The sequence below is a fragment of the Bicyclus anynana genome, chromosome 21 (assembly GCF_947172395.1).
Source record: "Bicyclus anynana chromosome 21, ilBicAnyn1.1, whole genome shotgun sequence".
Taxonomy (NCBI): domain Eukaryota; kingdom Metazoa; phylum Arthropoda; class Insecta; order Lepidoptera; family Nymphalidae; genus Bicyclus; species Bicyclus anynana.
Window position 1 is genome coordinate 14,173,409 of NC_069103.1, and position 20,469 is coordinate 14,193,877.

The window sequence follows — 20,469 nt, forward strand, 5'->3', positions numbered from 1 at the left end:
TTTTTGAGTATCCCTTTTTTGAGCTGGTTATGATATTATGTACGGACGTGAAACAGGTGCCCAAGATCCTGCAGCTGCTGCGCGAGTGCGAGGAGCGTCCGCCGGCAGTACCGGACGTGGTCGCGTCCGCGGACGCGCTGAGCGCCGCGCGCCGCTCCACCTGCGCCACGGACCGCGTGTCGCATTCGCTGCTCACCATGCTCGCCGCAGCGCCGCCGCACCACTCCAAGGAGCTGCAGCAGAAGTGAGTGTGACGTCACCCTCTAGTGTCCACCGGACGACGTGATCGCGTCCGCTAATGAGCAGAGCTGACGGACTCGTATCCATAAGTATCCATTTTTTCCCCCAACGAAGGATTCTTAGATTAAAATAAGTAGCAGCGGGAGGGGAGGGTTCGCAGATGCACTTCACTAGGGGACATAGTTAGGCATTATAAAATATGGTGCCTAATTGATTCCCTAATGTGTATAGGTAAGTTTATTTTATACTAGCTGACGCCGCGCGGTTTCACCCGCGTGGTTCCCGTTCCCGTACGAATATGGGGATAATATATAGCCTATAGCCTTCGTCGGTAAATGGGCTATCTAACTCTGAAAGAATTTTTCAAATCGGACCAGTAGTTCCTGAGATTAGCGTGTTCAATCAAACAAACAAACAAACAAAGAAACTCTTTAGCTTTATAATATTAGTATAGATAATAACTTAATATAATGGTGAACTCGCCGTCCTCGAAAAACGTCAAGTTTATGAGGATGGCTATTTATGTACATAATTATGTAACACTTTTTGTATTTTGTACAATAAAATAAATGAAGAAAAAAGCAAGGGATTCAAAATTAGAACCCTAAGCGTAGCAAAAGATTCAAGGGCACAAGATGTAAGATAATTAGTGTGCAGTGTGCGACGTAGTGAGACAGTGTTGTTGTGCAGGATGTGGCGCACGGAGGCGAACGTGCGCGCGGTGTGGGCGCGCTGCCGCGGCGCGGGCGAGCGCGCGCTGCCGCTGGCGGGCGCGCTGCTGCGGGGCGTGCGCGGCCGCGCGCAGCACCACAACCACCTGCTGGCCGCGCTGGAGATCCTGCCTGACCACGAGCTCTTCTCGCACGCCGTCAGGTACTTCGACGACCGAATTTTTTTTTTTATAAAAGAATATTTGCCATATGTTTTAAATATGACCAATATTCCCACTCCCCTCCAACTAGTCGGGAAAGACAGTGCTTGGAGTGAGTACGACAATAGACCAACGGGGCGGGGATCGAACCACCACCCCTTGGTGATGAGTCCCACCGCTCTTACCGTTGAGCTATTGAGGCTTTAAATTTTGAAAAAAAGCCGTTATAAAATAATGAAATTGGAGACAAAGCGGGTATTGCTTAGCGTCGTGGATACGCAAATAAATTGTGATTCGAAAAAAAATTGTGTTCCATTTTCAAACCATATATTATAATTCTGTAAACAGGAATATACTAATAGATATATGGGTCATCTTTGAATTATTAAAATATGTCTATTTGTAATGTTTTAGGTATATTTTCCATCAAATATTGAAATAATAATCTCGGAAATCGAGCCTAGCCTACTGGTCTTTATTACTGTTTATTGAATAGATTCACGATTTATTTTTTACAAACAATTACCTAAAAACATTAATTATAAGCAGAATAATCAGTTTTCTAATAACAATGGCACTTACATTTAAAAAAAAATCACAATAAAACCACAACGCAAGTCGCTGCGAAAAATCACCATTACAGATGACGTAATTGAACTAAATTATTGAACATGAATGAAAGTGTTCTTTATTCAGATCCTTTGAATATGTATCCAAGGTAGAACTCGATAAACTTGTTCATTCTAAAGTAGTCTATATTACATTCAATATAAGGTTTTAAGTCGATTGGGGAGTAGACGCTTAGACGTCGCGTGGTGCGTACGTGTAAATCGTCACGTACGCACGTCGTTTTAGCAATAGAAGTAGCAAGGGGACGTGGCCCGCGTACACCCGGGTGTGCGGGACAGCGCAAGCGTGTCCGCACATGTACTAGCAGTCTTGTTTTGTTTTGTGACAAAAGGAATAAATAATATTCAACTCTAAAGTAAGGGTGACATATTTAATTTTTCACTAAATATTAAACAGCTATTTAGGCTACGCCCCTGGGTACGCTGGTTTCAATACAAAGAATTGACACTTTATAAATCTAGTTACCTCTTACATCTGTGGTCATGACGTAAGCGCGACCACCGGCGCGACGACATAGCGTCGAGCAGTAACGAAGGAGTTAACGGCATTCGTTGAATATTTATGCTCAGTTATATGTCAGCGTGTATCTATTTTTGAAAAATTATTTATTACGTGTTGTCGCAGTGAGGAGATCCACAACATCCTGGAGTGCTTCCTCAACCTGGTGAAGGAGGGCGGCGGCTCGCTGGCGCACCGCGTGGCGGCGCTGCTGCGCCGGTACCGCGCCGTGCGGCCCGCGCGCGCCGCCGCGCTGCTCGCCGCGCACCGGGACACTGTTGCGTGAGTGCTGCCAGTGCTTCAACCTGGTGATAAGGTTCACTTGCTTCGGAAGTGGGTGTGACTTTGATAGTGCAAGATAACTTGAACTAAAACTACAGTAGAACCTGTTTAATACGATTTCGCAGGGACCCAACTAAAACGCGTCTTAGACGGGAAAGCGTATTATATATGATATGTGTGTGGGGGATAGTGAAAAATATAACATAGTTATAAAAATTTGTGTATTTGGTGTGAAGATAACCTATTTATGGTACCTAAAGTAATCACTTATATCTGGTATGATCATTATAGAGTGTCAAAAAGATTTGATGCTCTATAATGATCATGTCACGATCATGATCATTATAGGAAGGGGCGTTTGCTGTCAGGGTATTTCTTTACTATGATATCTTATATTCGTCATGTCCTGCAACCTTGTTTAAGGATCTTTATGATCTATCTGTTGTAATTTATTTGTCGCATTTGGAATTTCACGCGTGTGACATGTAGGCGTATTAAACGGAATGACGAATCGTATTAAGCGTTAGGAAATGTATGAAAACATGTCTCGAGTTGTAGGGACTGGAATAAAACGACGTATTATGCGAGAAATCGTTTTAAGCGAATTGGAGCTCTGCTGCAATACACATAAGGTGGTGTTGTCAGGTCGCACGCGGCGCTGAGCGGGCTGGCGAGCGCGGAGGGCCCGGCGTCCGTGGCGCCGCCGCCGCACGCGCTGCGCGAGCTGCAGCGACGCGTGGCCACGCCGCCCGAGCTGACCCTGCTCGTGCAGGTAACGAGTGCCCCTAGCCGGACTTGTACACATGGTGTGCGGGCGACGGGGGACAAGGGCCACCAGTTAGGTCCATCAGTTGTGGACAATCACTGTTGACTACAATTTGCATTTTATGAACTATGGCTGTGACTACAAATGAGTGGCTAAGTGTGAGTTCGTGTAGCCTTCCAGACATATCAACAGTGGATAGCTCGCAAGTACACGATCTCAAGCAAGAATTAACAAATGTTGCTACACAGTTAGAAAGTGCCCACGAAGAAATAGAAAAATTAGTTTCTGAAAACTTTAATTTAAAAAAGCGTATTGAGGACAACGAAAAGCAAATTAAAATTCTAAAAACTTTGTTAACTGATAGCACACAATCCGGAAATACTACGCCCTTACGATCTAAGAATAAAAAAACGAGACGTCCAGCAGCAATTAAGTCTCCACAACAGACAACGCCGAAGATAACTGTAGATATAGAACCCATAATACTGCACGAACAAATTACACCAACACCAAAAACAAATAATACTCTAATGGAAAAGCAAACAGTGAACCAGTCTTTATCTGAAGGAATTAGAAAAACAGACAATACTATAAAAGAGACACAACCGGGACTAGAAGTAGTAAATGAGCAAAAAATTATTATTCTAAGCGATAATGAAATCAGTGTTGGTCTAGGACAGAAAATGAGAAATTATCTGGAGTCCCTAGGCAAAAAGGATTTCGTAGTAACTTGCTTCACAAGACACAATGTATCTACTGACAATATTTTAGAAACCTGTATGACGCTCTCTTCCGAAATGACTTCGAAGGACTACGTTATTCTTCTAGCAGGGCAAAATGATATTAATTGCAATCTCATTATAAACAACATGTACTCTGCGTTTCGTACTCTAAAAAATACCAATGTCTTCCTAATCAATGTATTTAAAAATAATTATTTAAATGAATACAAACTAAATCACTCACTAAGAACTATTATAAATAACTTTAAAAATGTAAAATATATAAATTTAGAGCCGAAAAATTTCACATATACCTTTTGTAACTCTGTGTACCATGAAATATGTTGTAAAGAATATGAACGTCTATATCTTAGATCAATTACTGTAGCAATGAAAAACTTTGAAAATAGCTTAAAAATTTCTGCACAGCCAAAAAAAGGGACAATACCATTTTATTTTATGCCTATAAATAAATCGATGAACGATGCTGATCATACTTCCCCTAAAACCACCAGTCTAGACAAAGGTACAATTCCTTACTTCTTTAAAAAAATTAACGTTAATAATAAAACCAGTATAAATGGGAAAAATTTTCAGGGAAGTTTGGTATCTTGCACCAAAACATAGCTGGTGTACTAAACAAATCGGATAGCATTATTCTTAATATCTCAGAACTCCAAGATAAATCAATTAATATCGATGCTATCTGTCTCTCGGAAACTTTTCTATTACAGGGTCATGAAACTAATATTTGTATTGATGATTTTAAAGTTGCAGCGTGTTTTTCTAGAGAAAAAATTAGACGAGGAGGAGTCTGTATATTAACCAGACACGAAATTGATGTTGACCAAATAAAAATGTTAAACGATAACGCATTGGAGAAAGAGTTTGAATGTTGTGGGATATATATAAAAGAAATAAACCTAATAATAATATGTTTATACAGAACACCAAAATCTAATGTTAATATATTTTTCGACAAGCTTAACTCAATGCTATATAATTTGACAAATAAATATAATGAATATAAATTAGTAATATGTGGTGATATAAATATAAACACGTTGAATAATAATTCTATGACGAAATCTTATAATGCTATATTATCTAACTATAATATTATACACAAAATACGAAAACCCACTAGAATCACATCACGAAGCAAATCTTGCATAGATCATATACTTACTAATATTAATGAATCAACAGGCCAACTACATAATTTATGTTTATCTGACCATAACACTGCACAAACACTACATTTCAATATTAATAATGTTGGTAATACTAAAGTAATAGATAACTCAAAAACCTATATGTATAAAAGGAACTACTCAAAGGAAAATATTAATATTTTTGTAAATTGTATGCAAAATCTGTCTTTTACTGATATATTAGAGGAACAAGATGCAAATAAAGCATTTAATCTTCTACACGATACACTAATATTGTTTCATGGATTGTGCTTTCCCTTTATAAAAATATTGACTAAAAGTAGCGGAATTAGTGCGAGATGGATCACTAAAGGTCTTAAAATAAGTACCAAACGTAAACGTATTCTACATTACGAATCTCGCGTAAAGCGTGATAAAACAACGACCCAAAACTATAAGAAATATTCCCAAATTTTACGCCGATGTATTTATTATAGACAACGTGAATGCAACAAAAAATATATTAACAAAGCAAGAAACGTATGTAGTGCTACGTGGAATATTATAAAAAAGACAGTAGGTAATTCTTACCAATACCAAAATATCAAATCCCTAACTCATAATGGACTAAAAGTAACACACCCTACAAAACTATGTGACATACTAAATAGACATTTCATATTGACATCAAATATACTACATAAAAACTTTAATGATACAATGACAAATACAAATAATAATTATAATAACATATATTGTGGACCTACAGATCACATTGAAGTAAAAAAAGTAATAATGAATTTAAAAAATACCAGCTCAACAGGATATGATGAATTAAATACTCAATTATTTAAATGCGCATCTACCTTTTTAGCTAAGCCTTTAGCTCACGTTATAAATTTAAGTATAGAACATGGCGTATTTCCAGATAGACTTAAATTATCAATCATAAAACCTCTATATAAAAAAGGAAGGAAAGATGAAGCAAGTAATTACAGACCAATTGCGTTAATTCCGGTCTTGTCTAAGATCTTTGAAAAGATTATCCACAATAGAATAAATAATTTTGCAGAGCGATTTAATCTTTTTAATACCTCTCAACACGGATTCAGAAAAAATAGATCTACTTCAACTGCTATGTTTGAGCTAGTTAAGATAATATTTGAATCAGTAGATAAAGGAAAATTAACAACTGTTCTTTTTCTGGATATGTCTAAGGCTTTCGATTTAGTTCATCATGAGAAATTATTAAATAAACTCGAATACTTTGGCCTTCGTGGAAATGTACATAAATGGCTAAGGTCATACCTCAGTGACAGAAAACAAAAAACTGTCATGCAAAAGCAATTAGGTGAAAATGTAAGAGTTTATGAATCAGAGTGTGTAAACAATGGTTATGGTGTACCGCAGGGTAGTATATTAGGCCCTCTGCTGTTTCTAATATACATAAACGACCTTTCCGTAAATGTATCTCACCCTTCTATTCTTTTTGCTGATGATACCACAATAATTATACCTTGTGATGATAAACGGACTCATGAAGCTGAAGTAAACAATTCATTAAAAGAAACTGTGAACTGGTTAGAAAATAATAATCTAAGTGTAAATATAAAAAAAACCAAATGTATACAATTTAAAACAAAAAAAGGACAAACTCAGACATTAGACATAAAATTTAATAATGAAACTATTGACATTGTTGAACATACACATTTTTTAGGAATTAAATTTGACGAGCATTGCGATTTTAATTATCTCATAGAGGACATTTGTCGTAAAATTAATAAATTTATATATCCTTTACGCCGTCTCAGACGGACAGTCTCATTTGATGCAGCACTGACAGCATATCATGGGTATGTTATGTCCTTACTGCGGTATGGAATTGTAATATGGGGACACTCCGTAAATATGATGAAATTATTTGTTACACAAAAAAAGTGCATAAGGGCCGTTTTTCTTATGGAGCCAAGAGACTCATGTAGACCCATTTTTCAAGCCCACAATCTACTTACACTGACATGTCTATACATCTATGAGACTTCAGTTTTCGTACACCGACACTCGGAATATTTTAAATTAAATGAAAACCCACGTAAACGAAATAAATTTCGGTTATGTCAAATGCAATACAAATTAAAGCAGACATTAAAGTCACCACACGCTATGTGCATCAAAATATACAATAAATTAGATGCAGATTTAAAGAGCCAAACTACTCGAAATTTTAAAACAAATCTCTTTCGTTGGCTGTGTAATAAATCGTTCTACTCATTAGACGAATTTTTCGCTAGATATTTTAATTTGATTTATTTTGTGTAATCTAATATTAATGCATGATTCTCTTATAATTTTCTATTATATCTGACTATTAAAATAACATGTCTTCCTGCGGTAGATCGTAATTTCATTTGGACATTTATTTATTTATTTATTTATTTATTTATTTATTTATTTATTTACTTAAACAGTACCCGGGAAGACATTACAGTTGCCCAATTCGTCTTCCCGGGCTATAAATATACATTATAATTTTATATAATTACTAACAAAACAGTACAGGCTTGTTATATCTACTGTGGTACAGGTGATACACAATTTACTAACTACAACAAAAATAACACTTCAAAAAATTACAAACTACAATAAAAGTAACACAAAATAGAAAAGAAAGAAAGAAATACTAATTAAAAAACAAAAAACATTAATCAATAATAATAATAACATACATATCAATTTAACAAAATAGGAAAACGAATCTCCTATACCTACTCCATTAATAATAATTTAATGGTTTTTATAAGTATCGGCGGTGGAGAGTGATAAACGTCCAATTCCAAATTGTTACCAGTTAGATCATTGAGCAGGCGCAGCGCCAGCGCTACCGGTGCGTGCTGAGTCACTTTTGTTCTGCCATGTGGTATAGCAAACAAATGGCGACGTCGCGCACTGGCGTATTTGTCCGGGACATGCAAACCTACTGATTCTAGCACAACAGAATTACTTATTTTGCCCTGAATTAAAATTATTATATATTTTAATAAAGCTACGTTACGCCTTAACTTCAGTTTGTCATACCCGGTCATACCAAGGAGAAATAAACTTGGATATATGGTAGGGTACCCAACTGAGTAGCCATACTGCTTTCTGTAGAGCCATCTAATAAATTTTTTTTGGATCTTTTCTACCATATCTACGTACTTATGTTCAAATGGATTCCATATGATGGAATTGCACTCCAGTTTGCTCCTCACATATGCATTATACAAAAGCTTTATAACTTCAACAGATTTGAAATGCTGTGACTGGCGAAGCACAAACCCTAGAGTCCTATAAGCTTTGGTACATATATCTTTTATATGGCTACGGAATGTCAAATTTTCTGACATATTTGTTCCCAAATCCCTAATCGTCGTTACACGCGAAAGATGTGTGTCGCCTAGTTGGTAAGTAACTACAATCGGTTCAACCTTTCGACTGAATGTAATGACGGAGCACTTATTAATGTTAAAAAATAATTTATTACGAGTACACCACTGCAACACGTTATCAACATCGTTCTGTAAAATTTTGGCATCCGAAACGCGTTCCACCTTATGAAAGACTTTCAAATCATCTGCAAACAGTAGGCATCTAGCATGGGTAATCACATTCGGCAAATCGTTGATCAATATTAGAAACTCCAATGGTCCTAGATTGCTTCCTTGACTTACACCTGAATGAGTAAAATAAGGTTCCGAACAATGTCCCTCATACTGAACGTATTGCCGCCGATTTCTTAGGTAACTGGAGAAAAAATTGAGTAGTAATGGCGTAAATCCAACAGAAGCAAACTTATTAAGAAGTACGTCATTATCAACAGCGTCAAACGCCTTTTGAAAATCAAAATAAGCTGCGTCAACCTGTGAACTACCATCAACCGCCCCAGTCACATAAGTCCAAAATGCCAACAAGTTACTACAAGTTGATCGACCTGCCCGGAACCCATGTTGGACATCAGTTAGTTGGCATTCAAACTGTTTTCTTATTCGACTCTCCAATATTGATTCAAACAATTTTCCAAAAACTGACAACACTGCGATAGGCCTAAAGTCACCTACTTCTAAGCTTTTGCTTTTTTTGGGAACAGGCACTACCCTAGACGTTTTCCAGATTTCTGGATAGAACGAACTCTTAAAACAAACATTGAAAATATGCTGCAATGGCAATAAGAATACCCTGTCACAATCTTTAACTATGTAAGGTGGAATGCCATCTGGACCAGCGGAAAATTTCGGTTTAAGTTTCTTTAGAGCTCCCTTAACATCATCACAGAGAATAGACTCTATGTGTATGCGAGCACTACCACTCCCACTTGCCCTCACTGCTTCATCCACGCTGAGACGCGGAGGTGTCTGCGCATACACTGAGCTAAAAAACTTTGCAAAGAGATCAGCACACTGCTCCGGCGGTACTAACTGACCCCCTTGCAATATCTTATGTTTGCGCGCCCCTGTGCGTTTTGAAGTAATATAGCTCCAAAACATATTAGGTTCGCGCTTTATGTTAAGTTCCATATTACTCCTATATAAAGCAAAATCTTCCTGAATATTTGACTTGACTAGACACCGGTAATTAGAAAATAAGCTCCTATAATAGGAACTATTATTAAAGGTTTTCATTAACTTGTGATATTTCGCTTTTAACTTTATGTTTCGTTTAGTATTACTAGAATACCACTCGGGATATATATATCTTGATTTCCCAAGTAGGCACTGTTTAAGAGGGACATAATCATTAAAGCATGATTCAAGAGTTGAATAAAATATTTCAACTGCTCTAAGAGGCTCTAAAGTGTTATACAAGAGTGACCAATCTGTATTAGCCAATCGCTCATACAGTAATTTAAAATTGGCTTTTTTAAAATTCCATTCCGGCTTCAAGTTGGATGGAGAATGGTTAATATTTAAGCAGTCAGGCGCACATTCAAAAGTTAATTCAAGCGGTGGATGGTAGGCATCCGGTGGAAGAAGTGACTCCTCAGCCCTTTGCACTATCACCTGACCCAATGATCCACTAACAAGTACTAAATCCAAAAATTGGCCACTGTCATTAGAAATATTATTCACTTGTTCAAGTTCACAAAAGGTTAATACATATTCAAATTGAGACTTAACATTAAAAGAAGAAGAATTAAAGTTAAAATCACCGCAGATTAATATTTTTTGCTCACTATATTGGGCACAAACTTTTTCTATGCACTCGTAAATCATTAAGTAATTCTCCTCACTAGATTTCGGAGGTATATATGTTACTACTAATATACATAATACATTTTTACCGCAGTATAAACCGGCACAAACTATCTCACTGTTCAACGCGCAGTCCAGCGGGACATTTATTGTTTGAAGGGTGTATTTAGATCGTGCTATTATAGCTACTCCGCCACCACGCCGATTGTCTGTCCTATCGCACCTGAGCATGCTAAATCCACTTGGTACAACTTCCGAATCTGATATGCTCTCAGTGAGCCAAGTTTCACTGATGAGATAAATGTCCGCTGGTGAAGCAACAATCGCTGAACCAAACTCTTCAAGTTTAGTACGTAAACCTCTTACATTTTGGTAATAAATTAATATTTTACGAGGTCTACGCCTGCGACTTTGAAAAGGGCCGGTTATCATTGCTTTCTCTAGTTTCACGTCTACGAAACCACTCGCTAAGCTCTGCATTTGGTGGCCAATTTTCAGCTGACATGAAAAACTCAAACAAACTTTCAGGTACGTTCACCACAAACGAGGCATAATTAGTATGTTTCAACTGCAGTTTTTGAACCGTGTAAGGTGCCCCAGTAGAACATTTTTTCATCATATATGACTGTACTTGCTCTGCCGTAACATCATGTCTTAATGACCACAAGTGAATTTGTCTATTTTTTTCGACCGTAGCCAGTTCAGCGTCAACTTGTCCCGCGCCTCTAATCGGTGCCTTACGTTGCTTACCTCGAACGACGCGCCACTGTTGAAACTCCAACGCATTATCATCTAGCGCCTCGGCGATCGGTACATCAGCGGACAAAGTCACTGTAGGTGCATTCATGGAATTCCTGTTTACGTTCGGAACGGCATCCACAGGTGGCGCCACCGGTAATTCACTCCGCTGCGATTGCACATCGGCTTGTTCTCTCGGTGACGCGGTGGTACTCGCGAGCGCTCGTCGCCGCCTCGTCGTCAACGCTCGGGCCGGGTCGGGACGGATCTTCGGCTGTTCTCGCTGCGTCGTCGGAGTTCGCGAACCAGTTGCACTCACTGTCGCAGCTTGCTGTTTCTGTCCAACAGTTTTATCAGCTGGCTGGCTGGCAACATTTTTTTGACTACCTTGCTTTGCGGCAACTGAATGCATCTCGTTCTGCTCTTCAATTTTGGCTTCCAGTGCACGAACAGCCTCCAACAGTGAATTGATCTTTAGTTCTAAAGGTAGCACAATACTTTGAAAACCTTTTAACACTTCCGCAGCAACTAATTTTTCCATTATAACAATTATAACAAAAATAAACAGCGGAACAAAATAAACACGTCAGGCACGTCGCATACATATTTTCGTATAATTTAATTTTCATTATGTAGGTATATTTAAATGTCAATCTTAATTGTATTTATTTTATTAGTAACAATTATAACATTGTAAGTAAATAATATTACTTAAACAGTGCTTTATAAAATTGTAAAATTTGCACACCATGTTAATGGTAATACACTGTGACTAATTATACTTGTAAAACACCATTTGTATACGTGTATTAGGCAAATAAAGTTTTCAAAATCACATTACAAAAAAAAATAACATATGCGTCTAATTGAGAACCTCCTTTTTTTTTGAAATCGGTTAAAAAGTTTGTATATGCGGGTGTCGAGGAGACGCGTGGCGTTTGTTTTTGGCTGCTCGTGAAGACACTCTGTGTGACGCCCGCAGGAGGTGGAGGCGTGGGGCGTGCGGCGCGGCGGCGCGTGGGGCGGCGCGCGCGCGGCGGACGCGCTGCTGCGCGCGACGGCGCCGCTGGCCGCCAGCCCGCACGCGCCGCTGCGCACCGCCGCGCTGGCGCTGCTCGCCAAGCTGCTGCCCGCCGCGCCCGACACGCACCCCGGTACGTGCACGTCATCAACCCACATTCGGCTCACTGCTGAGCTCGAGTCTCCTCTCAGGATGAGAGGGGTTAGGCCAATAGTCCACCACGCTGGCCCAATGCGGATTGACAGACTTCACACACGCAGACAATTAAGATAATTCTCTGGTATGCAGGTTTCCTCACGATGTTTTCCTTCACCGTTTGAGACACGTGATATTTAATTTCTTAAAATGCACACAACTGAAAAGTTGGAGATGCATGCCCCGGACCGGATTCGAACCCACACCCTCCGGAGTCGGAGGCAGAGGTCATATCCACTGGACTATCACGGCTTTTATGTATTAATTATTACGAATAAAGTCAATATATATTTAAATGTAGCCATCGCATGTGCGCAGGCCTGCAAGCCATCCTGGAGTGCCTGGACTCGGAGCAGCCGGAGGTGGCGCAGTCGGCGGTAGACAAGCTGCCCGAGCTGCTGGTGGGCATGCAGGAGCACGCCGCGCGCGTCCTCATGCGCGTCTTCGAGCTCGGCATGAAGTCGCGCCTGCCCGTCGAACCCTGCATCGCCAAGTGCGTGAGCACCATCAACTTGAACCGCGGCTGTTGAGCGGCCCGCAGTGCGTGGTGCTCATGTGTCACGAAACATCCATCTACAGCAGTTACACTATTTATTACGAACTCGTATTGAAGGAGTTTTTGTACACTTTGTATGTATAGTACTTACCCTTGTGCATTAAACTACGCAGAAGCGAACGTTAAGCCTCGAATATACTACTCGCTCCGAAGAAGTTCTTTACATTCTCTAAAGTTACAGCGTTGTGACATCATACGTTTCCATGGCAACTTCTTTGTTAGTGACATTTTAACTGTAGCATACTCTATTCATTAAGCTAACGCTTTAAATGTATTGTAATAACATTCATCATTGACAGGTCATGTGATCATTAAGATCGGATCTGTCATTTCCATACATTTTTTTGTTTTTCGAAGCGTTATCATTTGTAGAGAGAGTTTCTACGTGCCACATGGCTAAGGCCGCAGGCTAGGCGAAATTGCAGAAGTTTCTAAAATATAGTATTTGATTAACTTCAAACAACTTTGCGAGTTATTGCATTGGGTGCGTAACTATTATGAACAAAATCATGGGTGAACTCACTATTCCGGCGAGACTACAGAGAAAAACTAAAACACAGAGCTAATTGATGTGACTTATATATTTTATGAACTTATTGTAAATATAGTTTTAAGATTGTAATTTAAGTTGATGGTAAGTGATGATGCAGTCTAAGCGGGCTAACTTGTTTCTAACAAGGAGGATGAAAATCCACACTCCTTTCAATCAATTAAGAAAATCAATCTGCCCAGCTGGGGATCGAACAGGACCTCCGTTTTGTAAATCCACCGCGCATACCACTGCGCCACGGAGGGGGTCAAAAAATTTTATTTTGTTGATGACCTCGCAGTATGCTAAACTTCCATTCCACTCTGAACATCAAGTCTCTGTGCAGTGGGATTATATGTGTGTTTGGACTAGGAGTTTGGTGCATACGCATATTCAAGAAAAGAAAACAATAAGTATGTAAAAAAAAAAAGAATTTTAATAAAATAAAAAAAAAAAAAAAATATGTTTATTTCAGGCCTTGACCCATAGTTGTTAGTGTACAAAAAAAAAAAAAAAAAGACAATAGCTTAAATTATATGTTAGTAAAATAAATACAGACCAAAAAAATAAAAAATAAAAAAAGAGAAATAATAACACTACATATTTAGGTATATTTAGGATTAATAAATAATCTATTACAGAATAAAATAATACGGCGTAAAATAAATACTTAGGTTTCAAGATCCATTTACAAGTCCTATTATTATCATTATTTATTTCAATTGGATTTGAAATTAAAATTGTAAGTGAATTTAAAGCCTTAGTGTCTGACTAGTGTAATGAGACTACAGTCAGTTTCATGTAGCATGGTGCGGGTGACTGTTCATTTCACTCTTGCAAATTTGCCGTGATTCACGATAATAGTACGTACTATGAACGTCATACAGACAACTGTCACCGTACCCATGCTATCTGAAAAACACTTCAGCATAATGAGTCAGCTGTCAGACTCATCACCGAGGGGTGGCTCGATCCTCGCCCCATCGGTCTATTGTAGTACCCACTCCTAATACAGTCTATCCCGACTAGTTGGGAGGGGAATGGTAATATTGGTCTTATTTAAAAGATATGACAAATATTCTTTTAAAAAAAAGCCTTGAAAATTTACCTTCATCTCCACTAGTTGGCGTACCACACAGTTAGTCACAAGTAATTTGAGATAGTAAGTTCTATTCTACAACAAAATATATTTAATAAATTTTATTTTTGATCTTCTATGATTTATCATAGAAGATCAAAAACTAAATTCCTCCTACAGTTCGTTTCATGTAGGATGGTGCGGGTGACAGTTCGTATCACTCTTGAAAGTTAGCTACGATAATGATAATGCATAATTAATGTCATACAGGCGCCTGTCACCATACCCATGCTATAAGAAAAACACTATAAAGTCCTTATTCATTACAAAGTAATACTTACTTCAGTAAAAGACGAATGTGTAATGTAATTTTGGTGTAACACAAATTTTTATTTCATAAATGTCAAGATTTATAAAGTATTTCAGTTACAGCGTCACAAACTTCTCTGGCCATTCGCTAATTTGGTCTTTAACAACCTATTAAAATAAACATCAAGTCAACTGAGAAATGTCATCTAGCTACTGTATGATACCCACAAAGGATTATCAGTAGACCTCATTGTGCCTAGTGGGAGTTTTAAATATTTTCATACTGTTACTATCGCGTTAACGTAAACGCGAATTTATATGGAATTGAAACAGTTGTGCACTAGTGTCACTAGATGGGGTTGTTTTAATTCCTTACAAATTTGCGTTTACGTTGACGCGTTAGTAACAGTATCAAGCTGCCACTAGGCCCTCAGATGATATTTATTTATTGTATTTTTTGCCAGTTAATATAATTATGTCAAAGTTAGTGAATTAGCCTGCGGTGAGGGTGGCGCTATTGTCGCACTTCTAGTATAATGTTTTGCAAAATGGCGACCTCTGTGATCTTAGCCAGTTTTGGGCACTAGGAAAGTTTGTGGCACTATAAAGTGAATCACAATCAGGGACCACAGACTACAATCTCAAATATTGGAAACAAATGAAACCTTAAAAACTAATGTAAATTAAATAAATACATTGCAACAAAAGCAAAGAACCCGCCGTAAGCATTGACTCACACCAATCATAAAAGAACACATCTCTAGAACAGATTGATCTTAAAATATTGTAAGCTTTCTAGATTTTACCATTTTGCACTGGAAAGTTTATTAGAAAGTCTCATGTGATATGTGGTATTTTGGATAGGACGAGATAACAATTATCTGGAGGCACGGCAGTGCCTCCGCCAAGTCGAGCAAAAAAAGTGGCACGGCCATACTGTTTCATACCAATGTGGATCAAACCAGAAGTTTGAATGTTGAGTATCTAAGCAGGCATTGTATAAATTGACTTGTCAAGTGCTTTATTCAATAATATTGAATATAATATGTTTTATTTATGAGATATATTGTGTATTCATGCGATAGCCAAGTCAATCTATGTTATTTAAAATGTTAAAGATTTTTGATATTGATATATGGTCACTATGAGATCTTGTTAGGTTAGCTAATTACGTAATAACTTGAGACAGAAAATGCCTTATGGACTGAATACTGGTATTACATGGATCTCACAACTTTTTACGGCAAAACAACCGAGTTCTGAGAGTTGCTATATTTTACTAGAGTTGTTTTTGTTGGCATTATACAGTCCTGACTTTTTCATTATCCAAACACATACATAATGTGTACTCTATAACCTGTCTATAATTTCCTTTTCTATTCCAGAGACCTTTCATTTACATTACGCATTATATAAAGTTTAGCACCATTGCACATACAGAACTATTTTGTTGTGACATCGCATCACCAATCATTAGAGCCGAGGTCTGTAAACAGTTTGTCTTTTATCTTTGGTCGCGGGTCCTCTGTTATCTTTGTATCCACAGCTTCTACCTGACCCAGGATATATTCCAACTCTGAAACAATAAATTTAAAACATATTTAAAAAAAAGTTACTATAGTGAAACTAGTTAAACACAATCTGAAAATAATTAATAACTAAACATCAGTTTCTTCAATATAAATAGTATTCAATATTTATCTTTTTTATAATGATGAAAAATCCATGGATTCCTGTGAAAACTGAATGTCACGAGACAAAGTCGCAGGCGTGTACTAGTAGAGTCCTTTTCATGAAAGAAGTCCCGCAGCTATAACCTGAAGTAAAATTGACATTGCCTTACACAAATAACAATGAGACCATTGTTACCAAATGACAATGAGCGCCATAAAAAGACATTAGCACCTCATCTGGGGGACTTCTTTCATGAAAAAGACTATAATTGATATAATGATCACCATTGCCTTACCATCACAAGTGAGCGCAGTCCCTCGCAACTCATGCGGCCCAACAAACTGTTTCTTCATGTCCCCCTCAAAGTACACAAACAAACTGGGCAGGTTCCTCTCGGGGAAGTTTGGTATGCACGTCTGAGCGATAGCCTTCAGGAACTTGGTGTGGGGGAACTTGGCTGCGAGCTGCTTCATGTGCTGGTTTATGAGAGCACATTGTTGGATGCTGGAAGATGGAATGAGAAGTATTGTATAAATACATATAATAACTTAAGAGCTGTGATAGCCTAGTGGATATGACCTCTGCCTCCGATTTCGGAGGGCATAGGTTCATATCCGGTCCGAGCATGCACCTCTTTTCATTTATGTGCATTTTAAGAAATTAAATATCACACATCACAAACAGTGAAGGAAAAACATTGTGAGGAAACTTGCATACCTGAGAATTTTCTTAATTCTCAGTGTGTGTAAAGTCTGAGAATCCACATCAGGCTTCTAATTCTGAGAGGAGACTCGTGCTCAATAGTAAGCTGAATTGATAATGATGAAAATTGAAATCAGTCTGTGATTCCAAAATAAATATTTTTTCTCTAGCGCTTATAATTATTTACATGTTAATGAAACAAAAACAAGATTTGTTATTGTAATAAGTATTGTCTTTGTGGGTCCCACATAAAGGCCTTCTACCCTCCATTAGCAGTGGCATGCACTTCGTAGATGCAAAAAAGCACTGCCTACCCTAAGGACTCAATACAAACCTATGTTGGTCCAAAGAAAACAATATATCCATCCAAATAATAGTTCGACAAGGAATTTTCCAATTTATACTTATAGTGCATACCCTAGTTAAAAACCTTATGCACGCCACTGTCCATTAGGACAGAAGATGTAGCAATTTCATTATCATGGATGTAAATCCAATATTATTAAATATCATTGATCTAACTTCTTATTTTGTTTTTATATACAAAACCTCATGCAAAGTTTCATGAAACTTATTTGCCTGCCTATGGTTATCTCTGTAAAAGAACTTACAGATTGCAGATAAGAAGAAATAAAATACTCTTGCAATTCACTAGTTAAAAAACATTGTTTTAAAAGCCTTATCTAAATTTATATATCAGCCTCTCCCACTACCTGCTTGTGTGCAGCAACAATCATTGGTCACAGTTTGGTTTGTGTTGCATTGGCTAAACCAGCTCATGATTAATGGCCAGGATGGATTCTAAAACTAGTTGCACATACTCAGACATGTCACATTGGTTTTAGTTGTAATCTTACAATAACTACAGTTACTAACCCCTGCTTGTAAAGGTGTATCACCACCCAGATTCCCTCCCCAGCCTTGTTCACCTCCTGCACATAGTCCTGCCCAGACACCTCCCGCACCTCACCAAACCTTGGCTTCTCTGACAGCTTCTTTAGCTCTGCTATTCTCTTCCTTCTGTATTCTTCTATAACTGCCTCATCTTCTGAATCTTCTAGCTCATCTAGACCATCAAGGTCTAATTCTGAGAGTTGCTTGTCCTCTAGAAAAGAATAAAAAGAAACTGTTAATAGATCTCATTAGATTTTTTTCATCACATGCTAACCCAGGATCTGTATATAACACAGGATATTGTCCGCGGAAAGCATACCTATACTAACATTTTATAGATTAAGCTTTTGGTATGATTGGGTAATCATTGGATCTACTAAACCAATTTTGAAAATTCTTCTACCACATAAAAGCCATGTTAAATGTCAAAGGCTTTATTTTATCTCTGTATTCTCACATGTACAGGAACTACACATGATGCATTGGCTAGTAGGAGATATTGTGATTGTGTGGCACCTTTGGAGCTTTCATCTTTCGTCACCCATCTTTGTACCCCAGTTATGTCAATGATAATCTATACTTATAATAAATCTGTAGAGAGGTCAATTCTGTACATGAAATATATTTCCAAAATAACTATCAGGAGGTAATTAGTGATTGATACTGATGCCAAAAATTCAATCAGTAAAACTTTTGTCTGTCTGTATGTTCGTTATAGAAACAAAAACTAATTGATGGATTTTAACGAAACACAATACAATTATTCTTCATACTCCTGGGCAGGTTATAGTATACTTTTCATCACGCCATGATCAATAGGAACAAAGCAGTGAAGGGAAATATTGGGAAAACGAGATAAGTTACTCCATTTTTACACTTTAACTACTGTAAGGGCTGGATTAAAGAGGGATTTCTATAATTGGCTCAGATGGTTGAATTATATATGACATTACAACTTGTATCATAACTATCATATCATATCAAACTACGCACAACAGCCAACATCGTGACTAAGTGCGGAACACGCCCCGGAACGGAGAAATAGCAAAATAATGAAACAGGTGCACTTAACCTAAAATGTTACAACTCACTTTCTTGCTGTTTATTTTGTATGGTCTGCTCAATCATATTGACGATTTCATCTTCTGAAATCTCTTTTTCCTTCGGCGGTAAGATCCCTTTCGATCGGAGCACATCATTCCATTCTGTATCTTCATTTGGATTCTGTAAAGGAGTCGCATAGGCGACAAGCGTAATTTTAAACTGCGTTAAAGTAAATATTAATATTTTCTAACAGAAATGGAATAGAAAATCTACTGTAATACCTGCATTTTCTCTAGTATTTATTAGTATTATTTTTAAAAGAAATCTGACACCTTCAACAACCTAAAATTGAATTCGATTCGATAATTATCGATATTCGAAAATCGAATCAAAATCACATCACAAACGTCAAATGAAGCCTGACAGTTGAGTGCCACAGACTTGCAACGCAAGCTAAGCACTTTATTCAATGTGCTCTATGAAGATGACCTTAAACATAGGAAGAAAATATTGTAGGCCAGTAGGGTAGCGTGGGCCATGCATGGGGCTTCACCGCCCGGGGCAAACTAAAAAATTTGCCGCCAAGGTCGCCCCCTATTTCAATTATTATCTTATGATCTACATAATATTACTTTATTTATATACTATACATTTTTTTCATCATCAAAGCAGCGTAGTAATATTTGTAGCATGTAGCTTTATTATATTTTTCCATTACCAACAAGAAAACGAACAAACGTTTTTTTTATAAAGTAATGATTTAATTATTAAAGTAAAATTATCAAGAATCGAAGAATTCTGTCTAGGTCGAAGTTAGCGCCACGTTATCAGTATCAACATGTAAAAGAGACTTGAGCTTACAGTCTGACTATGCTTAAGCTTATGGTCTTAACGCTTCTTGATTATAGATTGATTATGAATGAAACACTTTAATGAGAGACGGACTGTAAATACATTGAGTCTAGATATATAGAAATACATATATATTGATATCCAATGCAACGGTGCGATAAATTAGCAATAAAAAAAATATTCCATCTTATTGCTTTAGTTTTTGTGAATAGTTTTAAAAATATTTAAAAACTTAAGACGCCAGTTTTCGTGAGTAATATCTTAGACCTTAGATTAATGGATGGACTTAGATTAATGGTCTAAGAGTAATATTGAAAGTTAAAGTATGCGACGCTTTGTGCCGTACTGACTCGAGAAATTATTCGTTTTTTAATTTTGAATTTGGATCGGCTACGACACCGTCGTGATCGCTCTATCTGCCTAACAATGACAAAAATGACGGACAATTTTGTTTGTGAATTTGGGTGTTATACTGTTCCTTAT

General features: G+C 37.6%; 2 protein-coding genes across 5 annotated transcripts in view; one reads left to right on the top strand and one right to left on the bottom strand.

Annotated features, from left to right (window-relative positions):
- LOC112054858 (integrator complex subunit 1) overlaps positions 1-14,137 on the top strand; it is a 44,528-nt gene extending 30,391 nt beyond the window's left edge. For 3 of the 4 annotated variants that reach the window (XM_052888151.1, XM_052888153.1, XM_052888152.1), the window contains exons 31-36: positions 57-244; positions 931-1,113; positions 2,366-2,521; positions 3,167-3,293; positions 12,115-12,286; positions 12,667-14,137. In XM_052888151.1, coding sequence (XP_052744111.1) covers positions 57-244; positions 931-1,113; positions 2,366-2,521; positions 3,167-3,293; positions 12,115-12,286; positions 12,667-12,878 — 1,038 coding nt within the window. In that variant the 3' untranslated portion in view covers positions 12,879-14,137. Of the gene's footprint in view, positions 1-56; positions 245-930; positions 1,114-2,365; positions 2,522-3,166; positions 3,294-11,276; positions 12,082-12,114; positions 12,287-12,666 lie in introns of those variants that run through there. The other variant, XM_052888154.1, reaches the window with a different exon arrangement.
- A 1,904-nt stretch (positions 14,138-16,041) lies between these two features.
- Positions 16,042-19,574, bottom strand: LOC112050542 (viral IAP-associated factor homolog). Its single transcript, XM_024088831.2, has 5 exons — positions 19,416-19,574; positions 19,182-19,314; positions 18,073-18,301; positions 16,790-16,998; positions 16,042-16,396 (listed from the first exon to the last, which is right to left on the bottom strand). The coding sequence occupies exons 1-5, from the start codon at positions 19,419-19,421 to the stop codon at positions 16,284-16,286; spliced, it is 690 nt and encodes a 229-aa protein (XP_023944599.1). The 5' UTR covers positions 19,422-19,574; the 3' UTR covers positions 16,042-16,283.
- Between the last annotated feature and the right edge of the window lie 895 nt (positions 19,575-20,469).